The 23,096-nt window shown below is 40.7% G+C and overlaps 1 protein-coding gene across 2 annotated transcripts in view; it reads right to left on the bottom strand.

Moving 5' to 3' along the window:
- Window positions 1-940: 940 nt before the first annotated feature.
- PRRG1 (proline rich and Gla domain 1) overlaps window positions 941-23,096 on the bottom strand; it is a 45,767-nt gene continuing 23,611 nt past the window's right edge. For both annotated transcript variants that reach the window (XM_074994708.1, XM_074994716.1), the window contains exons 3-4: window positions 14,128-14,288; window positions 941-3,844 (exon numbers count right to left, since the gene is read on the bottom strand). In XM_074994708.1, the coding sequence (XP_074850809.1) occupies window positions 3,323-3,844; window positions 14,128-14,288 (683 nt within the window). In that variant the 3' untranslated portion in view covers window positions 941-3,322. The remainder of the gene's footprint in view (window positions 3,845-14,127; window positions 14,289-23,096) is intronic.

Genomic DNA, 23,096 nt, shown 5'->3' with positions numbered 1-23,096 from the left:
TTGTTATGTTCATATGAAGAAAACCCTTTCGGCATGTGTAAGAACATAAGTATGTAGAATGTCAAAAAAAAAGTACATAAATGTGAATACACAGACATCAAAAGAGTAACATTTCAACATTTTTAATGAGATGGAAAACCTGAGACTCGGCAGCTGATCATGCTGTGTCCCCCTCTTACTAAATTTCATTCCCTACTGAGGGAGCCTACCCTGCACTTTGCTCACTCCTGATCTAGTAGTTTGTTAGGACCCTTTGTGGCAGGTCTGTATTGTGTGTTGATGTAGTTCTACCTAGATTTGAGATCTGCTCTGGGCTACAAGTAATTTCCTTTTTTATAAGTAGTGTGAAATATCTGAGAGATATATCCTCTCAACAGCAGCAGAACAGGTAATGAATGTAACAGGCAACAAGACTTTCTTCTTTTTTAGAACTATAGATTTCTTTGGTTTCTAGGGAACATAGCAAAGGCATTCTGTGGACTTTTCATTGTACTGGATCTATTGCCTGCTACCATTACAAAATTCTGAATCAGCAGCGTGGGCAAGGCAACTAGTTTCTTCTAATTTGCATTGTATTTTGGACCAAGTCTCTTAGGTTACACAAATGCAGTGTGGGTGACTCCACTGCCCAGGAGTTAAGTACTTAAACTTTCTGTAATGCTTTGTCCCCTTGAATATGCCAGCGAGAAATCTCCATTTCCTCTGTGAATGTTGCTTTCCCTCTGGCTCGTGTTCTGAGATAGAGTATGCCTTTATATTTGTCACATATACATATGTATTAATTTTGAGACTATGATTTCCTTGCTTTAAAATTAATGAAATTTGATATAAAACACTTTTCATCAAGACGAGAGACCCTGGAAGTTAGTATACCACCTCTATTATAGAATCATGATGCTATTTTTATTTCAACTGGTAAAACAGAGAGGCATTTGATGAATTTAATAGATTTATTTAGCATGCCAAAAACCAAACATTAACAAAAGTCTTCTATAAACATAAGCAAAATGTTTAAGTACCATAATTTAATGTAAACCAGATCTTTTTTTTTTTTTAAAAAAGATTTAATACTGTAATCAAATAGATTATTTACACGCAGTGAAGACAGAACTACCTCTCCACAGGTGTCCAAAATTAAACAATCTCCAAATTATCTGATTTCCATAATTTCTTAAACAAGTCACTCTTCTCCATGTTGGTCATTAGTAAACAAATAATTTTAGTTCTGTACACGATTCACCTCTCAGTGTTACATCAAAAACAGAGTGCAACAGCCTGAATTTGCTGGTAGTCGATCAAGACAGTACTGCATGTTCTTACTTGTAAAATATTCAGAGAAGTAACGCTGTAAATCTTACTATCACATTTATTGTGGGACAATGTAATTACAATTGAAGAAAAAGCAGATGCTCTATTTTGAAAAAATAAAGCTTTGTAAAAACCACAAGACAAAAATGTTATTTTACTCAGATCAAAAAAGACCAAGCATAAAATATAAGTTATATAACTTGTTATATTTAATAGAACTCTTAATTTTTAAAGCTAAAAAAATATTTTTTGTAATTTGGAATCATTCCAGCATAGGAGGAAAAAGCACTTTTCTTACTAGAGGAAAGAACATTTTATATGACTACTTTATTTTTCTGTTTAGCCATGTAAATTGCACTTGCAGGCTTTTGGGCAGTGAATTTAAAATTGCGCTTGCGTGGCATTTTCAATCAACAGTATAGCTTTGAAAGTTGTCATGGATCCCTGTGAACATTTGATATTTTTATTCCAAAGAACGAGCATTGGTTCTTCATTGCAAATAGTACCTGTACAATGTAGCAACCCATTTTATTCCAGGAACATTACATAGTTAAAAGAGGGGTTTAGTTGGTTCAAGAGACTGGTATTGGGATACTGAGCCTTACAATTTTCAATCACTAGCACAAACCTAGAGCAGACTGGAAATGACCAGAAGTTTTTTGACACTGCTTAATGGCCTGTTTGAGACAACTGATCATCATGTATTTCTTAAGTGAAAGAAACCTACATAAATAAAAAAAAAAGTTACCATTGCAACTGGCAGCCTGTTGGCAAGCTCAGAAGAGACCACTGTTTGTGTTGGCGTGAAGAGTAAACTACAATCACCCCCGTCTAATGGGGAAGGGTGAATTGAGACAAGCAACTCCACCTACATTTTTTGTGTAAGCTGGAGTCAATGTACCTCAGTTCAAGCCACCTCCACTGTGGGAGGCTGATGGGGAAAAAATGATCCTGTCAACTCCCCTTATGCTTTGCAAGGAGCAGCAGTACTGGTGCCAACAGAGGTACCCTGTGAATTCAGTTTAGCATGTCCCTACCAGAAGCATGAAATAGAACTCTGGAAGATCGACCACAGTAGTGTCCATCGTTATCGTAGTGAAGACATACCTTGTATGTCAGTGATGAGGCACATAAGCGTGGTACTGTGTGGCCAGAGGCAGTGCATTAACATTTCTGCAGTGCAAAGGAAACTTTCACTTCTAGAGCTGTCAATCTAGGATCTTTCACAAGAATTCACTTAAATGGAAAAAAAAAAATCAGATGTTCAAAAAAGAAAAACACACACACACATCATCATCATAAACAGGCCTCTTTCAAAGGAAGGATGGAGAACAGAAGGGATAAGAACGTTAGGTTATCATCTTTTCCAATTTCAACATTCACTTAATTACTGCCCTCCATACACGTACAGCTGACATGTGCCAAATCTTCTTAAATTTCACTACTGCAACCACACAAGCAGCTTATGTTATCCAGGTGAATATGTTATGTTTATGTTTGTTCACACATACAAATACTTCAGCAGTCTTCCAAGGTCCAAGGGTAGGGTACAATATGTGACACAGACCCAGAATGAAAGACAAAATATTCAGGCAAGAAACTTAAAATGCTGTAGGACATGACCTTTAGGGTTAGAATCAAACACTGATGCTAGAAAGTTATGTAATGTAAATAATTTTCCACAAAAAAGGGAGGGGACATCAAATTGGTGTGGAACACGGGCAACATTTAGACTCAAATAAATGGCAACCCTCAAAATGGAGGGAGATTTGCGAGGCAAGCACAGAGGACCATATTTGTACCTGCTCCATCATGCTCTTAGTACGGATTCCCTATCTTCAAAAGTGGCATGGGAACACACACACACACACACACACACACACAGAGGGAACAAAACAAAGACGACATATACAGTAAGAGTCCATTAAGTTATATAAATGGTAGTAAGCTGCTTTAAAGTGCTACAAAATTCTCATATTAGTAATTTTTAGAAGTTGCTAATATTCTTCCTGTTTTACTTAGTACCGGTGACAACAGGAGATACTGCAATGGCATTAGCTAAGCTGGAGTTTACAATGTCTTCATACGGTGGGGGTGGATCTAAGTGATGTTCCGTTTCACTTCTTACGCTGGTTTCAGCAGTGGCTTCCTCATATGAAGGAGGAGGGACACCATTTGATAGCCTTGTTGATATTGAGTCTGAACGTCCATCTGGAGAGCCCATATATCCTGGAGACAGCCCACTGTCTTCATACATTTCTTCCTGTGGGGAATGAACAATGCTGAGCGGCTGGGGAAGAGGACTTCTACCATCAGCAACAGCGCTATCACCAGTGGCTTCATGGGCTCCCCTGTGCATGTATACAGACTGTCTACGGATTTTCTTTTTAAACAGGTATCTCCATGTGAGAAATATGATAATGAGGATAACAAAAAGGCCAATGATTAATGGAAATGCAAGGTAAAATGAATACCACTTATGTCCTGTGTTACTTTCTCCCTGGAGTCCATTTGTGTAGTTTTTCCAGAATTCCCTCTAAAAACAGCAAGACAGAGTTAATCAGAAGCTATTAAAATAAATGTCACCTGGTCTATTTTCAATACCAAACCAGAGCAAAGTTGTGAGACTATAAACAAATGACCACCCAGATCTTTAATATGTGCACCTATTGTATGAAAAGTTCCCTAACTTCTTTCTCAGTCATCACAGAGTTTTTTGGGGTTGGTTAAGCCACCTAGCTCCTCACTGCTCACAACATTTCTGCATCAGCACTAAATAGTCACACGCCTACATTAGGGATAGGAATACGAGACAAATCTGCAAATGCAACAACTCAAATTCGATCTACTTCTGGAATTAAAAATATTATAATAGGGCATTCTGACAGGGAAACTGTTTCAGAATGGCTGAATATTTTGACCCAGCATAACTATGCTGCAGTCATCCTACAACTCAGACTGCCCCTACCTCTAGCTTATAAAATAATAGTTGTCAGCTATTTATAGCTAAACGTAGCTTATGCAATAGATGGATAACCAAACAACATATACTTAAAATAGTCTAAAAACCTTGGTATCTCAACTAAAAATAGATGAATCAACAGAGCAAACAGTGGAAATGTGAGTGAGGGGGAGAAATTAAGAATGAAAGGACATGAAGATAACTTGTTATTTTATTAACATTTAAAAATTGCAACAGCTTTTGCAATGGTACCAAGAAGGCCACCAGAATCAGGTTCCCATTGTTTTAGCTGCTAAACAAGAAAATATATGAAAATATGCCTCTGGTCCTTCAGAGCTTTTTCGCCTGTATGTATCTTGTGAAGTCGTGCAGTATTATGCATAACTGATATAGACCAAATGTAAAACAGGTAAAATTGTGTAAACTTCATCCCTTTGTTTCAGAAAATAACATTAGTAAACATAATTTATATTCTCTGCTTGGAGAAAACACAAACCCCTTCAATAATAAAAGGTATCTGTGAATGTTACATAGACAGTCCTAGGCTCAATATAAAATATTAAGTAACTTTTTTCATATACATAACACTTCACATAAATTAGATCACACTAAACACAACACACACACACAAGCAAGAAACTTAGGGTTTATTTAGGCAATGTACTAAAGTTTAGAAAAACCATCTTAACTGATCTTTTCAAAGATAAATGTTATACTTCAACATTTAGCAACACTCAGCACAACAGAATTCCACCAGTCTCACAAGGTAACAGTTTTATAACCACACATATCAGTAACTAACAATACAAAAACCACTTCTGTCCTCACGAAAAAGTCTATCATTCAGAGGACCAATCACACACACATAAAGCAAGCGAGGGTTTCCTCTAGATATGATCTGAAAATCTAGTAAAGACTAGGTTACAAAATCAGCAATTCTTGGACAACTGAGAGGAGATTATAAAAAAAAGCAGATGTATCAGAGAACCAAATACTAGCTTCATCCATATTTTTAGACAATAGTGGTGTGTCTACACTAGCCCCCTTCTTCAAAGGGGGCATGCTAAGCAGGCAGGTCGGAGGAGGCTAACGAGGTGCTGCGATGCATATGCAGAGCCTCATTATCATAATGGCCACCAGGGGAAGTTTGAGGCTGCTAACTTTGAAGCCCTGAGAGTCAGTGTTGCTGTGGACAATTGGACGTATGTGCTGAACTTTGAAGTTCCCTTACTCCCGAAAAGTTTTTCTTACACAGCACCACCAGTAATCAAGTTTCCATGGGTCAAATAATGCCTTTGGGAGATTTCTTTAACTCCCCTATGACCTCAACCTGTTTCAGGGGCAGTATGGGTCAGCAGTCACACCACACTGCCCTATAGTACCTGGCCCAAAGCAGGGAAGCTGATGATTCAACCAATGGACCAAATTTGGTGATGAATTCCCTGTCACGTGCTAGCAGAGGCATATCGTACAAAGAAGAGCCAGGTTCAGGCACAACTGACTAGAATGTTAGCTGGAACTAAGTGAATCACTAGGGAAACCATTATTATTATTATTAATTTGCATTAGAACCCAACTTTATGTCTCATCATTCTGCTGCCTAAATAGCACCAAAGCAGTGATGTGGTAAAAGCTTATTTTTGGCACTAGCATCAGGAAGTCTGACTCTGAAAACACAGAGCAGATGGTGGTGAGTAAGGAACTGCCCATGTTAGGTAGCCACTTTGCAGAATACAGCAGCACTTTAAGTGATTAGAAGCTACGTTCCTTTTATAGCAAGATGTTAGATATTGTAGAAACAGTTTATAAAAATCATATATGCTTTCCAGTATAAGGGCACACAGTTCATAGACTGTATTGTCAAATACACAAAAAAAACCCAAAACAAAATAAAACCAGAAACCCTCCGTGAAAAATATTAAAATGGTTGTACCTCTAAGATGTGTCTGCTACAGGAGCTGTTTTTGTGGCTCTCCAGAATTCTGGGAGGCCAGTATGTCTCCTCTTCAGAGAGAAGCAACAGCAAAGTTAAGCAAAGCTTCATCCTTCCCAGAGGCATAGGCAGTTGGTTTGGAATGCAGGAAGAGGAGTATATCTATGGATTTTCCGTGCAACTGGAAAGCATGTGGAGAGCTTCAGCTAATTAAGGAGTTAAGCTGCTTTCAGGACATAAAGTGGTTTGTCCTCTGATCTCATGCACACTATTTTCAAGCTTTAAGATAATTTAGAGTCCCATAAAGCCAAACACTTCCACTCTGTTCTTATAAATGTAAAAAAACCCCAAACCTCACAAATTCTGTGCAGTAAACAATATTGTGAAATTCAAGAACACTTAAATTTCCAATGTGTAAAAAAATTCTTATCTAAATTATTTCTCTCTCTCTTTCCTGATAGTTCCAATTAAACTGCTTGTCAGCAAAGTTTTTTTTAGGACGGATATGTCTGAGAAGGAAAAGTTAATGTTTTCCCTTGGAGGTTTTATTTCCAAACATCAGAGTGAGTAGGCTTGAACGCCATTAGTGCTAAGTTCCTAGAAGATCTCCTCTCCTCTCAGGATATAAGTTTAAGATTATGGGCTTCATGAAGGGTAGTTATCAGGTTTGTTAGTTGAGAGGATTGACCAGATCAGTGGTCAGCTACCTTTCCGAGGTGGAGTGCCGAAATTTGACCTTTGGACCTCTGAACGGTCCGAGTGCTGGTGATACTTTTCAAAGTCCCTAATAGTCCTACTTACAACAACTTCCTTAATAAATAAATTAAGATGTAGAGCTCTACCGTTTAGGTGGTAGTTGGTAGCATTAGCTGGTCTTTTATTAATCCGCAGGTGACATGGTTTTGAGCAAGATCCTGGCTGCATGGGGGAGGAAGGGCAAGGCTGCACTCCCACCTTGCGTGTCGATGAAAATTGGCTCGCATGCCACTCTTGGCACCTGTGCTGTGGGGTTGCTGACCCTTGGACTAAATTATCAGGACAGTCCTTTTTGGCTTTAAATCTGTTAATCAAGGTTGGTTATAGGTAGGGTTTTAACAAAGTTTAGAAATATCTGACCCCATTATTGCTGATAAGTTTCCTCCTATCTACTTGTAGAATAGTATTACAGGAGGATTTCAGATTATAGAAATTGAGAAGTCTTTTGACTGCTTTTGTTTCAAAAGACAGCAGTGCTTAACATCCAAATGGAGACAAGGATCACTAATTCAGAAGAAAACAGCTGATGAAAAAAAAGAAAAATACCACAACCTAGTTCTCATGCAGTACCTTTCACCTATAGATCTCAAAAGCACTTTACAAATAGTATATGCACCATTGTCCCTCCCCACATTATTTATAGGGAAATAGTGGCAGAGGGGTGGAATGACTTGCTCAAGTCAGAAGATCACTTCAATTAGAGAATGCAAAAACAGGGAGGCATCTAAATATATTTAGAGCCCAAGCGTTCTTGTGAATTGCTAGAAAAGAAGGAAGAATCGAAACAAAGTATTTGTAGCCTTGGCACAGATAAGAAACACATCAGAAGAATTGTTAAATACAGGAAAAACATTAGTAATTGCTCCTTGCAACAAAGGCCCATTTGAAGAGATTTTCTTCCAATGCACAAAATGATTGAACTGGTGAGATTTAGAATGGATATATTTAAGAACCATTTTGTTTTTTATCACTGTGGCATCCATGGCTCTGACACACTGGGGTTACTTTGACACTGCTAAAAGGACAGAGGAGGTTATGCTAGGTAGGCCATAGAACAGTGGTCGTCAACTGTTTTAAACATAAGATCACAAATATTCTTTCTTTGCTTCTTTCCGCACCCCTTCTCAGAGGCTTTGGCACTGCCCCAACCCCTTCTGTGAGGCCGCACCCTGCTCACTCCCTTCCGCCTCTCTTTCATCAGGCTTGGGTGCATATGGCTGCAGGTTCTGTTCTCGGACCAAGGATTTGAAGTCTGGGAGGAGCTTTGGGCTGAGCCTGGGGTAGAGTGTTGAGTTTAGGGTGCAGGGTCTGGGTGTAGGAGCGGCTCAGGGCTGCGGGCTCAGGATGCAGCTTACCTCAGGTGGCACCTGGGCCTCGTCGCAGTGGAGCTAAAGCAGGCTCACCCCAGCCCTGTTTGAGGCCATTTGAGTGCCACTCCTGAAAGCGGCCAGCAAGTCCAGCAACAGCTCCTGGGAGGGGAAGGCATGCTGCTCTCCACCCACCCACAGGCACCGCCCCCCTCACCCCCCATGGGTTATGGTTCCCTATTCCCAGCCAATGGGAGGCGTGGAAGTGGTTGCCTGCAGGCAAGGGAAGCATGTGGAGACTCCCTGCTCCACCTCCCTCAGGAGCTGCAGGGCTATGCCAGCCACTTCTGGGAGTGGTGCAGGGCCAAGGCAGTGGGAGTTTGCCTTAGCCCCGCTGCACTGCTGACGGCTGATCTCCCCATTTGGCTCAGAAGCCTCCAGGAGACCAATGCCAATTCCAGGAGATTCCCAGCCAGGGTTTAGTGGAAAAAATAAGAAGAAATGAATTGTGTTATGTGCACCAATATCGAGGTAACATGGAGGTGTGTACCACCAGTAAATATCAAAAACCTAGGTATAACGCATATATTTTTGAAATTACCATCGTGATTATGACTCCAGCCAGCACAGATGAGGCATTTTAGAATTCACTACTCAAAGAATTAAATTAAGCATAAGAGAGAAATAATTGTGAAATGCAGAGACCAACCAAAAAACTAAAACAACACTCTGAAAGAAGTAGTAACCACAACGTAAGTATGTGTGGTGTCAGGAGGGGAGTGTGAAAGGCAGTGTGTCTGTGTTAGTGACAGAGAGACGCACGCACTCTGTGAGATTCACATTGCCCCTTTAAGTATGCTGAGCACATTCAGAGACAGGAGCAGCTGCAAGCAAGCTCCTTCCATCCCGAGCCTTGTTGCATTTCCTCTCTTCATGGAGTGGAGGTTCAGAGGTTGGGAGGTGGACACCCTGACATCAGCACCCCTGGCCTTTGATGCCTCCCCCCAGCAAAGAAAGGTGTAGGCTCCTGGGGTGGTGGTGGAGTAGGGGGTGGAGGCAACTTCAAGGCAATGGCAGAATGGCAATGAAGGATGCGGCAGTTGAGGCACTTGAAGCTGGCCAGTGGGAGCTGCTGGGGCTCTGCTTGCAGCTCAGGAAGTGCACAGAGGGCCCCACTCCCTCAAGGGGGTACACAGGACATAGAGATGCAGATGGCCCCTGCAGCCGGCCACTTTGAGCAGTGTGCGAGGCATGGCAGGCTGGGGACCTGCCTAAGGGTCTCATTGGGCTGCTGGCCGTAACTGGCTAAGGTAAGTGCTTCCTGAAAGCTTGCACCTGACTCCCGCCCCCATGCAACCCTCCTGCATCCTGCCCCAGGTCACAACCCAAACCCTCAGTACCCCCACTCCTGCCCCTATACCCGGTCCTAGACCCTGCACGCCAATCTCTGCCCCAGGTCACAACCCCCTCTTGCCCCCCCTGCCCAGGTCAAAACCCCTTCCCAGTCCTTGCATCCTCTCCTATTCCTGTTTCCCAGTCAGAATCATCTTCTGCATCCATACCTCCTCCTGGACTTTCAACTCCTTCAGTACCCAATCCCCTGCTCCAGGTCACAGCTCCCTCCCTTCAACCAACCTCCATGCAGTGAACATGCACCTCCTCCATTAATATCACAGAAAAGTGCAGCCCGTGACCACTTACCAAATTCTTGGAGCAGCCCCTCATCAAAAATTATTGCCCATCCCTGCTGTATTCAGTAACTGGAGTACTTAAACAAAACAATAGTGTGAAATAAGCAGTTCAGATGCTTGGCTTTTTTTCTAAATGTTCTCTAACTGAGCTTATAGTAGAACTACATGGTGACGTTTAACACGCTGTATTACACATAGATCTCTCTTACCTCTTAGATATTTACACAGTGTTAATGGTTAGTTGGAAAGCTAATATTAAAGGCCACATCAGAGATTCAGAAATACAATTTAGGGTAGATGCTTTCCATCACTGATTACACAGAACTTAGTCATACAGGTAACAATGCTTTCTGCAAAACTTAAAACCACAAATTGGAATGCTCCAAGTTTTCTACAGAGAATTGTAAATCCTTGGGAACGCAGCAATTCAGCGGTGTGTGGCATAATTTAAATCAAAATATCTGAAGTTTAACAGAAATAAAATGAATCATAATGCTGCAATCATGTCATAACATCACGCTATTATCCTGTAATTATGTCTCAAAATGTCCTTGAGCTTAAAGAATTTTTTGTCACACAAAGCTTTGATGTTTCTACAAGCCAAAGGTACTGACAATTAATTATGCATCAAATGGTCTGAGCAGAGTTATTCATAGATCTACTTTAAATTTGGGCTGTACTTATTTTTTATCTTAGTTACTATAGAATATTTTCAGCAGATCACAATGTAAAGGGTCTCTTCTGCTAATTTGCAAAACGGAGGTACATCATTATATCAAAAAAGGAGAGAACCTTCAAAATGTGTTGAAACCCTCCCTGGCTATACATGTATAAGATAAACAATGAAGCTGCTATTCTAAGAGCGACCTGCACTGTCTTTTAAAATGTACCAGAAGTAGATCAAGGCACCACAACACTTGCTCTACAAAACACCACCGAGCACACAAGTCTATGCTGCCAACTACAGTAGCAAAGAGACCCTGCTTGCTATCAAAGTAAGGTTACTAAATTATAAACTTGTTGAATTATTCTGGATTGTAAATTGCTTTATCAGTATGGATGGGACCTTACAACTCCAGGTCAAAGTAACCATCCTCTGTAAGTAACCAGCTTTCTTCACTTCAGTAAGACAGGCTGTTTATTACTCAAAAGGCAAGAAAGAACACCATGAAAAAAATTATACATTACCCTCTTCAGCCAGCAGGCACAGCATTACACATAGCACTACGTCTGCTTCAAGCTATGCTTTCAAACCTACCTATATTTATACCAGATTTGTTTAGGATTGATAGAAAACGCTATAAATTCCACTGCATTGCCACCACCTTACATTTCTTCCCTTATCTCTCTACACATTTTTCCCCCCAAGATCGTGGTATCTGTACAAACCAGACCCACCACAAATAATAATCCATACCTAGCAGACTGCATATTTTGCAAGTCTCAACAGACCATACACAGCTTTTCTTCACTTATTCTACATACCTGGAGAATAGTTTAACTACAAATGAGTCTACAGTAAAGCTTAGCCACAGTAGAAACCATTTTGGGGAATACAATTCATATTTTTACAGCTTATGAAGACAAACTCATTTTGAGACTATATGATATGACATTCTTGTTTACTACTAACTACTTTCTTATCTTAGCTGCACGCGACACCTTATCCAAACTTGCAGGTAGGGAAATACAATTTACATTTCTAGTTAATACATTTGTTTGCAAGAGCCACTTTCACTGTCCTTATTACAATTTCATTCCTTTTATAGAAAGACTATCACTGCCGCATCAGTGTTATTTATAACTAAAACTTCACAAGCATTACTTTTTCATTACATCTTTGGACTAGTGATAAACCATTATGGGACTCTGGACCAGTTTGCTGAATACTGAAATCATCTGATACTCTTCCATCTCAAAATTTGGTCCAGACACGAGGTCCGGGAAGCACTAAAAGAAATTTAAGCCATCTTCTGACCCTAAAACATCCTCTCTCTCTGGAGGGATGAGATAGTCAAGACATCTAGCATCATAGGCTACTACTACACTACGATGGTCCAGCTGGAGGGGCCATGATAATGAGGCAATTTGAAGCAAGCTAATGAGGCACTGACATGCATATTCAGTGCCTCATTAGCATAATGACAGCCACACAAACAAACTTTGATTTTCAGATTTTCAGTGAAGATGGGGGCAGCTTCCAAAAATAAAAAAGAGATTGGAGATATGCATCTCCTAGAGCTGGAAGGGACACTGGGAGGTCATCTAGTCTGGTCGCCTTCCCTCTTGGCAGGACCAGGCACCCTCCTTGACATCTATCTCCCTCAATACCTAAATGGCCTCCTCAAGGATTAAACTCACAACCCTGCCCCCATCTTCACTGTCAATCTGAAAAATGAAGTTTGTTCACACAGCTGCCATTATGCTAATGAGGTACTGAGTATGCATAAAGGTGCCTCATTAGCTTGCTTCGAGTTGCCTCATTACCATGTCCCCTCTGATGGGACCATGGTAGTGTAGCGGCAGCTTCAGAGACTGTCACTACATCCTATTCTAAAGCATATGGCTGGTTAGCATTTTTTTTTTTTGAATAAAGATGTGTGACTGAACCAAACCACTGGCCAGAATTTAGCAACCTATTTGAAAGTAAGTTAACTGACTAGTTGTTGAAGAGTAGCCTTCAGCTTTAGCTATCTATCACGTGCATTCTCTACCTCTCTCGTAAATTTTAAAGACAGACCATGGACTCAAAATGGTACTGGTCACGCTGATGGCATTCAAGGGCTACAATAATGACTGTAGTAAAACCTCACACAAAACAACACACACAGTTGACTTCTGATTAATATTTAACACATGTACAGAGACACATGTTAAGAAAATAATTTGAAAAAAAAAAGAGTAAGAAAGAAAATGGTGCCCTGTTTTGCTCCTTTGTTATGTATCAAATGGGCCTGAAAGTTTTTTCTTTATATTATTATTATTCTTTGAAACTCAGGTACATCCTGTTTTGCCAAAATGATTGTATGGGAGGTTGAAAAAACCAACAAAGTGAAACCAGAAGAATGAACAGGTAACGTGCTTTTAGTCAGACTGTATAAAACTTATTAAAGGCATTTTTACAGACACACACATTTAACAAGAGTTAGAAGGTATTATCTTTATTTGTAAAGGACACAACAGTCTGCCCCTGCCTTTAGCGATTCAAAAAATTCCTATTCCAGTCCTTCATTTTACCAAAGACCAAGAGGAAAGTTATGTTTAAGATAAAATAAGTAGTTAAAAATGTGGGGCAAAAAACTAACACACTGTTAGGCCTCCTTTGTAAGGCACACAGAGAAAAGTTGATGAGGAATTAAGACCTCTAATACCTGGTTTTATGACTTCAAGCAAATATATACAGTAGAAGGATGACTTTTTAAAATATGGGCCAGAAAACTATGCAGTCGTTATCCACTCCACTATAAAAATCAATTTCCTTATTAACAAAACAAACAATCCAAAACCCTCCCATCGCCCACAAAAACAGAAAACAAAAAGCCCTGCTTATATTCTATCCTCAAATTCCCCCCATTTTCATCCAAGTCTATCGTGAACTCCAGAGAAGTATCTTTCCTGACTTAGCTGTATTCTGAAAACACTTCAAACAGAGTACCCAACACCCCATATTTAGAGACTGCACACATTGTCTTATTGGTTGCATGCAGTTTAAATAAAGCTCTGGACCAACTGCTTTGTAAGTGACAGGTATTCTGCTGGGGCACAGCTGCGGTTTCAGGAAAGGTACTTGAATTCTGTTTGGCTGTGTCTAGACTAGCTCCAAACTTTGAAGGGGGCACGGTAATCAGGGTGTCCGGAGATTACTAATGAAGTGCTGCGGTGCATATGCAGCACTTCATCAGGCAAAATCTTCCCCACGGCAACTTCGAAGTGTGAAACTTCAAAATGCCAGCTTGCGTGTAGCCGCAAGTCAGCCGCTGGTACTTCAAAGTGCCCGTGCTACTCCAAAAGTCCCTTTACGCCTGTTAGTGTGGAGTAGCTTACTAGTTTTGTCACAATACACTTGGTAAAAATGAATAAGCTAAGGTATCTAGTGGAATGTAGGGAAGTGTGAGGCCACTAAGCATACATTTCAGCTCGCATTAAATAATTCATTTTTTTTAAACTTACTGTCTTTTCATCGTTTTCAAAAGCTTCTCTTGCTTCCTCATAGGTACAAATTTCTTCTATGCACTCACGTTTTATGTTCCCTTGCTTTATCTCTTCCAAAAATCCATTGGCTCTTGGGTATCGTTTTAACACAGAGTTGGCTTTGTTCTCTGTTAGGAACACTGAAAAGAGGAAGAGAACACAAAGGTCACTTCTGAGAACGTAGCCACATTATTTCCAGAAGTTTAGGATAAAACCACACAGGAGAGAAACAGTCTCTTTACTTAGAAAAGTATGAAGGCTCCTCCAAGTGCTAGTGACTATTGAAACTACTTTTCCGTAGACTATGGAGCATTATATGTACAATGCCACACAGTGTTTAAACCACACTGAACCACAGAGAGGTTCAGCTCAACACCCCTGTTCAGCTCAGGCTTAACTTAAACACTGAAGTCAATGGAACCAAATCACATGTATGAGCACCATCCTGATTAAAGAGGAATTTAAACTTAAATGCTTCCTTTCATGACTACAGAGAGCAAATGGTACATAAGTGGGAAATTTTGCCTCCCCTGCAAAAATATGTGGAGGATAATATCTGAAATTCTCATAAGTTTTATGCTGAAACCTATTATCTATAATACCTCATGAGAATCACTCCAGAATGACTGACTATTTCTAAGATTTGTTCTAGACATTTTCTTATGCAGCACTGAACTTCACTAGCTACCATGACATTAGGAACCCCAACCTTTTGGAACGAAATGTGGTCTTCAAAAAAGGATCAAAGAGTAAGTGTTTTCTTTCTTTCTGAGCCCCTCTTGTCTTCTGACTTTCTGGCCTTCCAGCCTCTCTGCTCATCCTCTGATTAAATGACTTATTTCTGGCATGCCTGAACCTTTTTTCCTTTTCTCTGCCACATCTCTTACAGTTGGCTCAGGCATAAGTTTTGTTGTGCCTGCTTCCCCATTGTGCACATGCTGGCATGCACCAGGGTCTGGAACTCTCCAAATCCAAGTGGGTGAATGACAAACTCTCCGACAAAGGCCATCTTTCCAACTCTGCTTCAGTAATTGTTTAACTACATATGATAGGCTTGAATTTTACAGGGCTTTTTAAAGATTGTAAATTTGCTACCAGTCCACTTTAGCAATGGTTATTACATTCCTTTGCACACCTGTACTGTCATAAATAGCATCATTTTAAAACCAAATGGCCAATACCAACATTAGGCTAAGAAAATAAATGCAGTAGACATTTAAGTTAACATTTCAATTTGTTCAACTTGAGCAACATATTTCTTTCTAGCAAATCCTTCGGTTCAGGGATAGCAAAAAAAGTGCATAACTTGCTTTTAAATAATTTGATATGTGAAAAATAGACCCCAAGAGACCAAAAATCTAGCAGTAGAATGGAATGACTGATCTCAATATGAAATCCTCTGCATCAAATATTTACATACATAAATAATCCGTTAGATGCAAGACAGGAATTTGCATGTGCTAATTGTATATTTGCCTTTGTAATCTTAGTAACTGTGTGCATATGTTAAAAAACTGGACATAGAGCCTCACAGAGAATCAAGTCCTCCATGAGATTTTAAGCACAAACACAAAATCCAGCTTTTTCCTGCTGATATTCTCTATTGTTCTATACCATGCACCTACAGTAAAAGAGTTACAAGAACAATTATCCAGCTGAGGTCTGGCACAGTAAGACTTCCACTTTTCTATCATTCCAGAAAACAACAGTGTGGGAAAACAAGAGAACAGGAAAGAAGAGAAATGGTAGCCTCTCAGTAAACAACAGTCATTTATTAGAATTTACCAAATGAAAATAAATGTTGGCTTACTAAATTCCAGAAGGATGAAGAGTTGTATTTACTAATGAAGGAGTAAAGTAACAAACCACATTTCTGAAAAGTCCGACTGTTTAAAGAAGTATTTTGAGCTCCAATAAAGGCTCTGAACACAACATCCCCATCACAATTTTTCAGCTTTTCAATTTGAAAGACACTGTGATAGTTTACAGACATTCTTTAGTGTGTCCAAGCTGGGGTATCTAAAAAGACCATTTTTAGAGTCTGAGTGCTCTGCAAATCAAATCCATTTACAGAAGTCCGACCTATATCCAGTCTCTTGAAAAATGTGGGTCCAAATCCATCAGAGCAATTACAATAATAAGCAAAGACTGGGGAACAAAACAAAACTGTTTTCTTTATTCATATTGTTTGCTCCCTGTTTGTGGTTTACCATAAAAAGTGTTAACTAAAGAAGACACAAAAGAAAATCAACAAGAGCTAGATGGACACAGCCAGATAATTTTCAACTTGTTTCTGGACTCAGGCTGCATCTACCCTACGAGATAAAATCGATTTTAAGTCAGTTAGCCTGATTTTTTCCAAGTGCCTGTGCTCACTGTAAATTCCATTGACTTATGGACCACTAAAATCAACATGATATTGAAATCCTAAAATCGTAGTAACCTGACGGGTGTACCCTTCAATTCGAATTTAAAATTCCAAATGAAGGGTAGTGAGGATGCGGCATGTCTTTAAATCAAATTCATCAGCTTCCGCTCATGTCCCATATGTGCCCCACAATGCACCACAGTTCTCCACTCTGGCCTCTTACTTCTCCACTACTCTCAACTGCAAAGGAGTTAGGCAACAGGAAGACTGCTGCAATTCGGCACCTGCAAGCCCATGGCTGTAGGGTCATGAGAGGCTGAAAAATCTTCCCTCTCTTCCTTTCCTAGGAGTGCAGCTGTGGGGTCTGTGGTTGTGTGTACACCTAGTGCCAACTGCTGCTCCACCCTTGCCCCTTACCATGTATCAGCAAGGCTGTGGACAGGGGTCATGCTTGTCTGTATGAGAAACTTCTTTTTAGCCGTTTACTTGTTGTCCTGATCCCCACATTCCTAAGCACCTCCTGAAGGCGCCACACAGTCTGGAACATTCCCACACCCAGCCGCATCACGTGGCTTCACCCTGAACCAATAAAAGGACGTGCTGTACAAGGTGCCAGGCAGATTGCACACGGTGAGGATCTCAATTTTCGGGGGCTGGCTTCAGCAGAGGATCTTTTAGCCGCCTGAGAGATGTCTCCCTTGGTTGTCATGATTTTCGGGGGCTGGCTGTATCCGGGGGTCTTGTAGCCGCTTGGGGGACATCTCCCTTGGCAGTCACAATTTTTGAGGGCTGGCTTCAGTATGGGTTCTTTTAGCTCCCCAGGGGACTTCTCCCTCAACAGTAATGATTTTCAGCGGCTGGCTGTAGCCAGGGCTCTTTTAGCAGCCCTAAGCCATACATGTTTCAACAAAGGCAATGCATAAGCTATACAGTTATCACAATTGTCAAAGTAAGGCTTGCAGCAGAGAATATTCTTGTCCTAAGGGTCTTTTTTTCCAGGTGCAAACCTGGCTGTAGTCTGGGGTCTTTTAGCCTGATGAATCATTCGAGTTTCAGTGTAGCAACTGTGCCTGTTTAGACATAAGGGTCTTCTTTGGTAGGAGACCTAAATCCAGATAAAAGTACCTGAATGGGCCTCTGTGGGCGGTCACAATTTTCGTGGATGTCAAAAGTGTACTGTCTTTCAGCCGCTCCGGCCCATTACTGCTGATTCATTCAAGTCTGAGTGTAACAACCATGTCTACTTAAGCATAAGGGTTTAATTTCCCATGTGGCCTAAATCCAGATTCAGGATCTTGAAAGGGTCTCCATGGGCAGTCACAATTTTCATGGCAGTCAAAGGTGTACTGTCTTTTAGCCACCCTGGGCCATTACTGATGATTCAGTCAAATTTCAGTGTAGCACCCATGTCTACTTAAGATTCCTCTTTCCCAGGAGGCATAAGTCAATATCCAAACCCAAAATAAAGCCTAGGCACGCCATTTCAGTCTAGCACCTGTGTCTACTTAACTATACTTAACATGGCAGGGTAAGGAGGGGAATGAAATGTGCGAAGATGGTGTCATATACCCACATTTACTTGTAGAGCCATACTACAATGGGGCTCAGCGAATTGTGGGATAGGTTCCCACAATACACTGCTGAAGCATTTGATTTAAGTTACTTGTGTGGCAGCAGTAAGTCCATTTGGTGGGAAACACGTGGGAAGAAGGTGAAGATTTAGATTTGACGGTGTTCTAATGAGGCTCTGAATGTGTATTTCAGCACTTCATTAGTGAACGTCGAAATGGCCATTTGCATGGCCATTTTGAAGTTTTGGGATAGTGTAGACAGAGCCCTACTGTTATTCTGACAAAATCTGCAGAATATTAAAATATTGTGCACAAAATTTTAAAATTTTTGGTGCAGAATCCCCCAAGAGCAGTTTGTGCACAACTTTTATGTGCATGTTTAATTTTTAATACCCAGGGATGTTAACAGGACAGTGATTCAGCAATGGCAGCAGGAAAGAGCTGAGTTGGAAAAGCTAAAACAGCTGTTGATGGGAAGCAGTGAAGGGAGAAATCAGGCTGCAGCTATAGGTGGCTGAGGAATAAGGGGCTTTCAGAAGTGGGGGTCCCTTTCAGAAGGGACCCGTCTACATGGTTCTGTAGCTTCTGGAAGGGGCTCTTCCGAAAGTGAAATCTTACAGGGCTATGCAAATGAGGCACAAGATATTTAAATCTGCATCTCATTTGAATATTCTCCATTACTCATTACCAAACCCCTTCTGGAAGGGAGGCAGCCGTGTAGACATGGCCAATATGTTTAGTTTAAGAATTTCAAAATGGCTGTGCTCTGAGAGCTTATCTGAAAATGTTATGCTTGTGAAATCTGGAGCTTGTAGGGGAATATGTTTATTTAGTAACAGAGAGAAAGCTGTGGTAGTCTATATACTATCAAAACAAGTGCTACTTTACTGCCTTTTTTGTTTTGATGTTTATTTAGCTAGAGGAATTCAAGAAGGAGAAAAGGCAGGGCAAGATTTTAAAAAGGAAGGAAGTTTCCTTTGTTAAGTTCATTTCCTCAGGAAAAATGAAGTTCAGTTAAAATGTTGTCATGCCGAGAAAAATTATTATGCGACGTTTAGAAACTAAACCTCACTTAAAGCATGCCACAGAGAACCTTTAGCTTTGCTTTAAGTGGAAGTCACAGTGCAATCTTTTCTATGGAGCCCATCTGAAACCTCCAAAAATGAACTCACATATTAGCATTTACAGTAACTACTATATGTACAGTAAACCCCCAAAAATGTGCAGCTTCAAGTTGCATGTAAATTGCTTTAATGTGAGTTAAGCACAACTTGAAACTGCTCTGCAGCTGTCAGCCTGCCTATCTGCCCACAGCTGCGGGCAGCAAGGCAGGCTAAGAGCCCCTTCTCCCTGCCTTCCCCCAGTCGTGCCACTGTCAGGTGGACGGCCATGTGGTTGGGAAAGGCAGGGAGAAGCAGCCAGGAAACTGAGCAGCCCTGCAAGCGGTGGGGAGCTGGGAACCAAGCAGAACCTCGCCACCCCAACCTGCTGAGTGAAAAAGCTGAGTTACATAGGGGATATGTATCTCAGGGTTTTACTGTATTCATACACTGCAAGGCCAAAACAGATCACTGAGATCATCTAGTCTGGATTTCTGCACAGTACAGGCCATAACACGTCTCAAAAGTGACTCCCAGCATGTATCTTTTACAAAAAGATCCAATTTTAAACTTGCCAGTGATAGAAAATCCATTAATAGCCTTGTTAAATTGTCCTAATGGCCAAGTACCTCACTGTTGTAAATTTCTGGTCTGAACTTGTCTAGCTTCAATTTCCAGGCACTGAACAGAGTTATGCTTTCCTTTTATAGGTTCAAGAGCCCATTTGCCAATATTTGTTCCTGTAGGGTACGAGAAGACATTGTAATGGTCGAGAGTGCAGTCCAACCCATCTGTGAATCCTCAGAAGAATCTAAACAGACCAGTCTGTGCAAGGTGAAAAGCTGAAAAATAACTGCCATGGGAACTGCTGCAGAACAAGCCGCGCTTGCCAAGATTTCAAGGCTATGCTGGCAGTAGGCCACAAGAGATAGTGATAGGAATGCATAGGCAATTTTAGGCAATCTTATGTTAATGAGTTCAGCTTTATCACCTAGTGTTAGGAGGCCTGTTACAGAGCCTCTCCCTGAGCGAAGCTCCGACGCGTCGGGTTTTCCCCCACTAGTGACTGCGGCGTCTCCGGGGCTCCCGTTGCGGGTGTCACGCGCTTTCAATAAACCAAATATAGCACTCGCCTTCTGGGTGCAGCCTCGTTTCTGGGGAACCTGAGCCTGGTTGGCTACAGTTCCCAATGTAGGTATTTCTAGGCTTATTTTCTAATCCTTTAACCTTTCTTGTGGCTCTTGTCTGCACTCTCTCCAATTCATCAACATCATTCTTGAATTTTGAATATCAGAATTTGGCATAGTATTTCTGTGGCATTGGTGCTGCTGCTACATGAAGATGTAAAATAGTCGCTCTATTCTTACTTAACTGTCCTTTCTTTGTATATGCAAGGGTTGCATTTGCCCTTTTGACCACAATGATGCACTGAAAACTTACATTCAAGCTGATTATTCGTCACCCACTTTTTTTTTAAAATAACCAGTTACCACTTTCCCAGATCAAGCCCCCCATCCTGTATGAGCTTCATTCTTTGTTTCTAGATATATACATTAACTACATTAAGTAGTGTATTTGGCTGCAACCAGTTTACCAACCTATCTCACTCAAAATCAGTGACTTGTCCTCTTCACTGTCTACCACTCTCCCAACATTTATGTTATCTGCAAACTTATCAGTGACTTTATATTTTCTTCCATATCATTCTTAAAAAATCTAAAATGTAGGGCCAAGAATCAATCCTCACAGAGCCACTAGAAACATGCTCGCTTGATTATGACTCCACATTGACAGTTACATGTGCTGTGCTAATTTGGTATTTAAGGGCTTTTTTAAAAATCAAATCAAACATCTTACAGAACTATCAAGTATAGTATGACATCATAACTATTACCATTATCCACTGCATCTGTAATTTCAAAGAAAGGTCTCAAATTAGACGTTATCTATTTTTCATAAATCCATGGTGATTAGCATTAATTATTTTAACATCTTCAGTCCCATTCAAGCCAATCCATTCTCTTGCCCAGACAATGTCCAGATGACAGGCCTATACATTTAACTACCCAGTCTTCCCATTCACCCTTTTAAAATATTGGCACAACATTAACTTTTTTGCAATCTTCTGGAAATTCCCTGGTGTTCCATGACTTATTGAAAACAAATACTAACAGACTCACAAGTTCTAACTGAGCACTTTAATAACTCTTGGATGCAGGTCACTTGGACTTACTGATTTTTAAAATGTTGAACTTAGCATCTGCTGTTTAGCATCCTCCTGAGATGCTACAGAAATGCAAGTATCAGAGAGGTAGCCGTGTTACTCTGTATCTTCAAGAGCAAGAAGTCGTCCTGTGGCACCTTATAGACTAACAGATATTTTGGAGCACAAGCCTTCGTGGGTAAAGACCCACTTTGTCAGATGCAAGAGTGTGGGGGGGGAGGGGGGTTGTTTCAAAAGCCCCCAGCTAAAGCCTCTCCTGTGCATCATCAGTGATCTGCAACCCATCCTGGACAATGATCCTTCATTCTCACAGACCCTGGGGGCAGGCCTGTCCTTGCCTACAGAGAGCCTGCCAACCTCAAACAAATTCTCACCAGCAACTATAGACCACATCACAGTAACTCTAAACATGGAATGAATCCCTGCAACAAACCTTGCTGCCAACTCTGCTCACATATCTACACCAGCAATATCATCACAGGACCTAACATCAACCACACCATCAGGAGCTCCTTTACCTGCACATCTACTAATACAATATATGCCATCACGTGCCAGCAATACCCCACTGCAATTTACACTGGCCAAACTGGACAGTCTCTATGTAAAAGAATAAATGGACATAAATCAGACATCAGAAATGGTAATATGCAAAAAACCTGTAGGAGAACACTTTAATCTGCCTGGAAACTGAGTAACAGATTTAAAAATAGCAGTCCTACCACAAAAATTTCAAAAATCAAATGGAGAAAGAAATCTCTGAGCTGCAATTCATTTGCAAATTTGACATTCAACTTCATCCACCAACAACTAAACACAGACTGGGAGTGGCTGGCCCCTTACAAAAGCAGTTTTTCTGCTCTGGATGTTCACATCTCCACATTAGAATCTGAGGATGGGCCACGTCCCCCCACTCCCTGACTGATCTGACTTGTTTTCTCCTCTCTTGATGTATACTACCTATAATGGGACATTTCCACCCTGAGTGAGCAGACCTTGTCAGCGCTGGCCTTCCCTTTTACTGGGACCCCACTCTTTAAATACTCCTCTGAAACCACGCCCCACCCCCATGCATTTGAGGAGGCAGGTCTTTACCCATAAAAGCTTATGCTCCAAAATATCTGTGAGTCTATAAGGTGCCACAGGACTTGTTGTTGTTCTCCAGAAATGCAGAGTGTCATCATACAATGATTACACCCAATTCCCCCCCCAAAATGGGCAGAAATATTAATTGAACATGTCTGCTTTTTCTGCATTGGTTTTGATAAATCTATGTGTTCCACCAGGTAACAAATCAAATCCATTGCTGGGATTCTTTTTATCCTAATGTTCTTTAAAAAATCCTTATTGTCTTAACTCTAACGGTCATAGATTTCTCGTTATATCCCATTGTTTCTTTTATCAATTTTCTACAAATCCTAGCTTCTGATTTATATTAATTATTATCCACTTACCCTTTCTTCTATTTGTTAAATATAGTTATCTTTTTTTGTCTGCTCGTTCAGCAGTATAGCGTCCTTTTGATTGTGACTTCTTCTGCATCAAGTAAAGTGATCTTAAACTATTCCCACTTTTTATTTACTTTTTTCTGTTTAATTCTTTTTTCCAGCTGATTTCATTCATAACTGCTTTCAGCTTTGCGTAACTGGTCTTTTAAAAAACACCAGGTGTGGACTTTACTCTGT

Source organism: Carettochelys insculpta, chromosome 1, assembly GCF_033958435.1.
Source record: "Carettochelys insculpta isolate YL-2023 chromosome 1, ASM3395843v1, whole genome shotgun sequence".
Classification (NCBI taxonomy): Eukaryota; Metazoa; Chordata; order Testudines; family Carettochelyidae; genus Carettochelys; species Carettochelys insculpta.
This window is presented reverse-complemented; position numbering and strand designations above follow the sequence as displayed.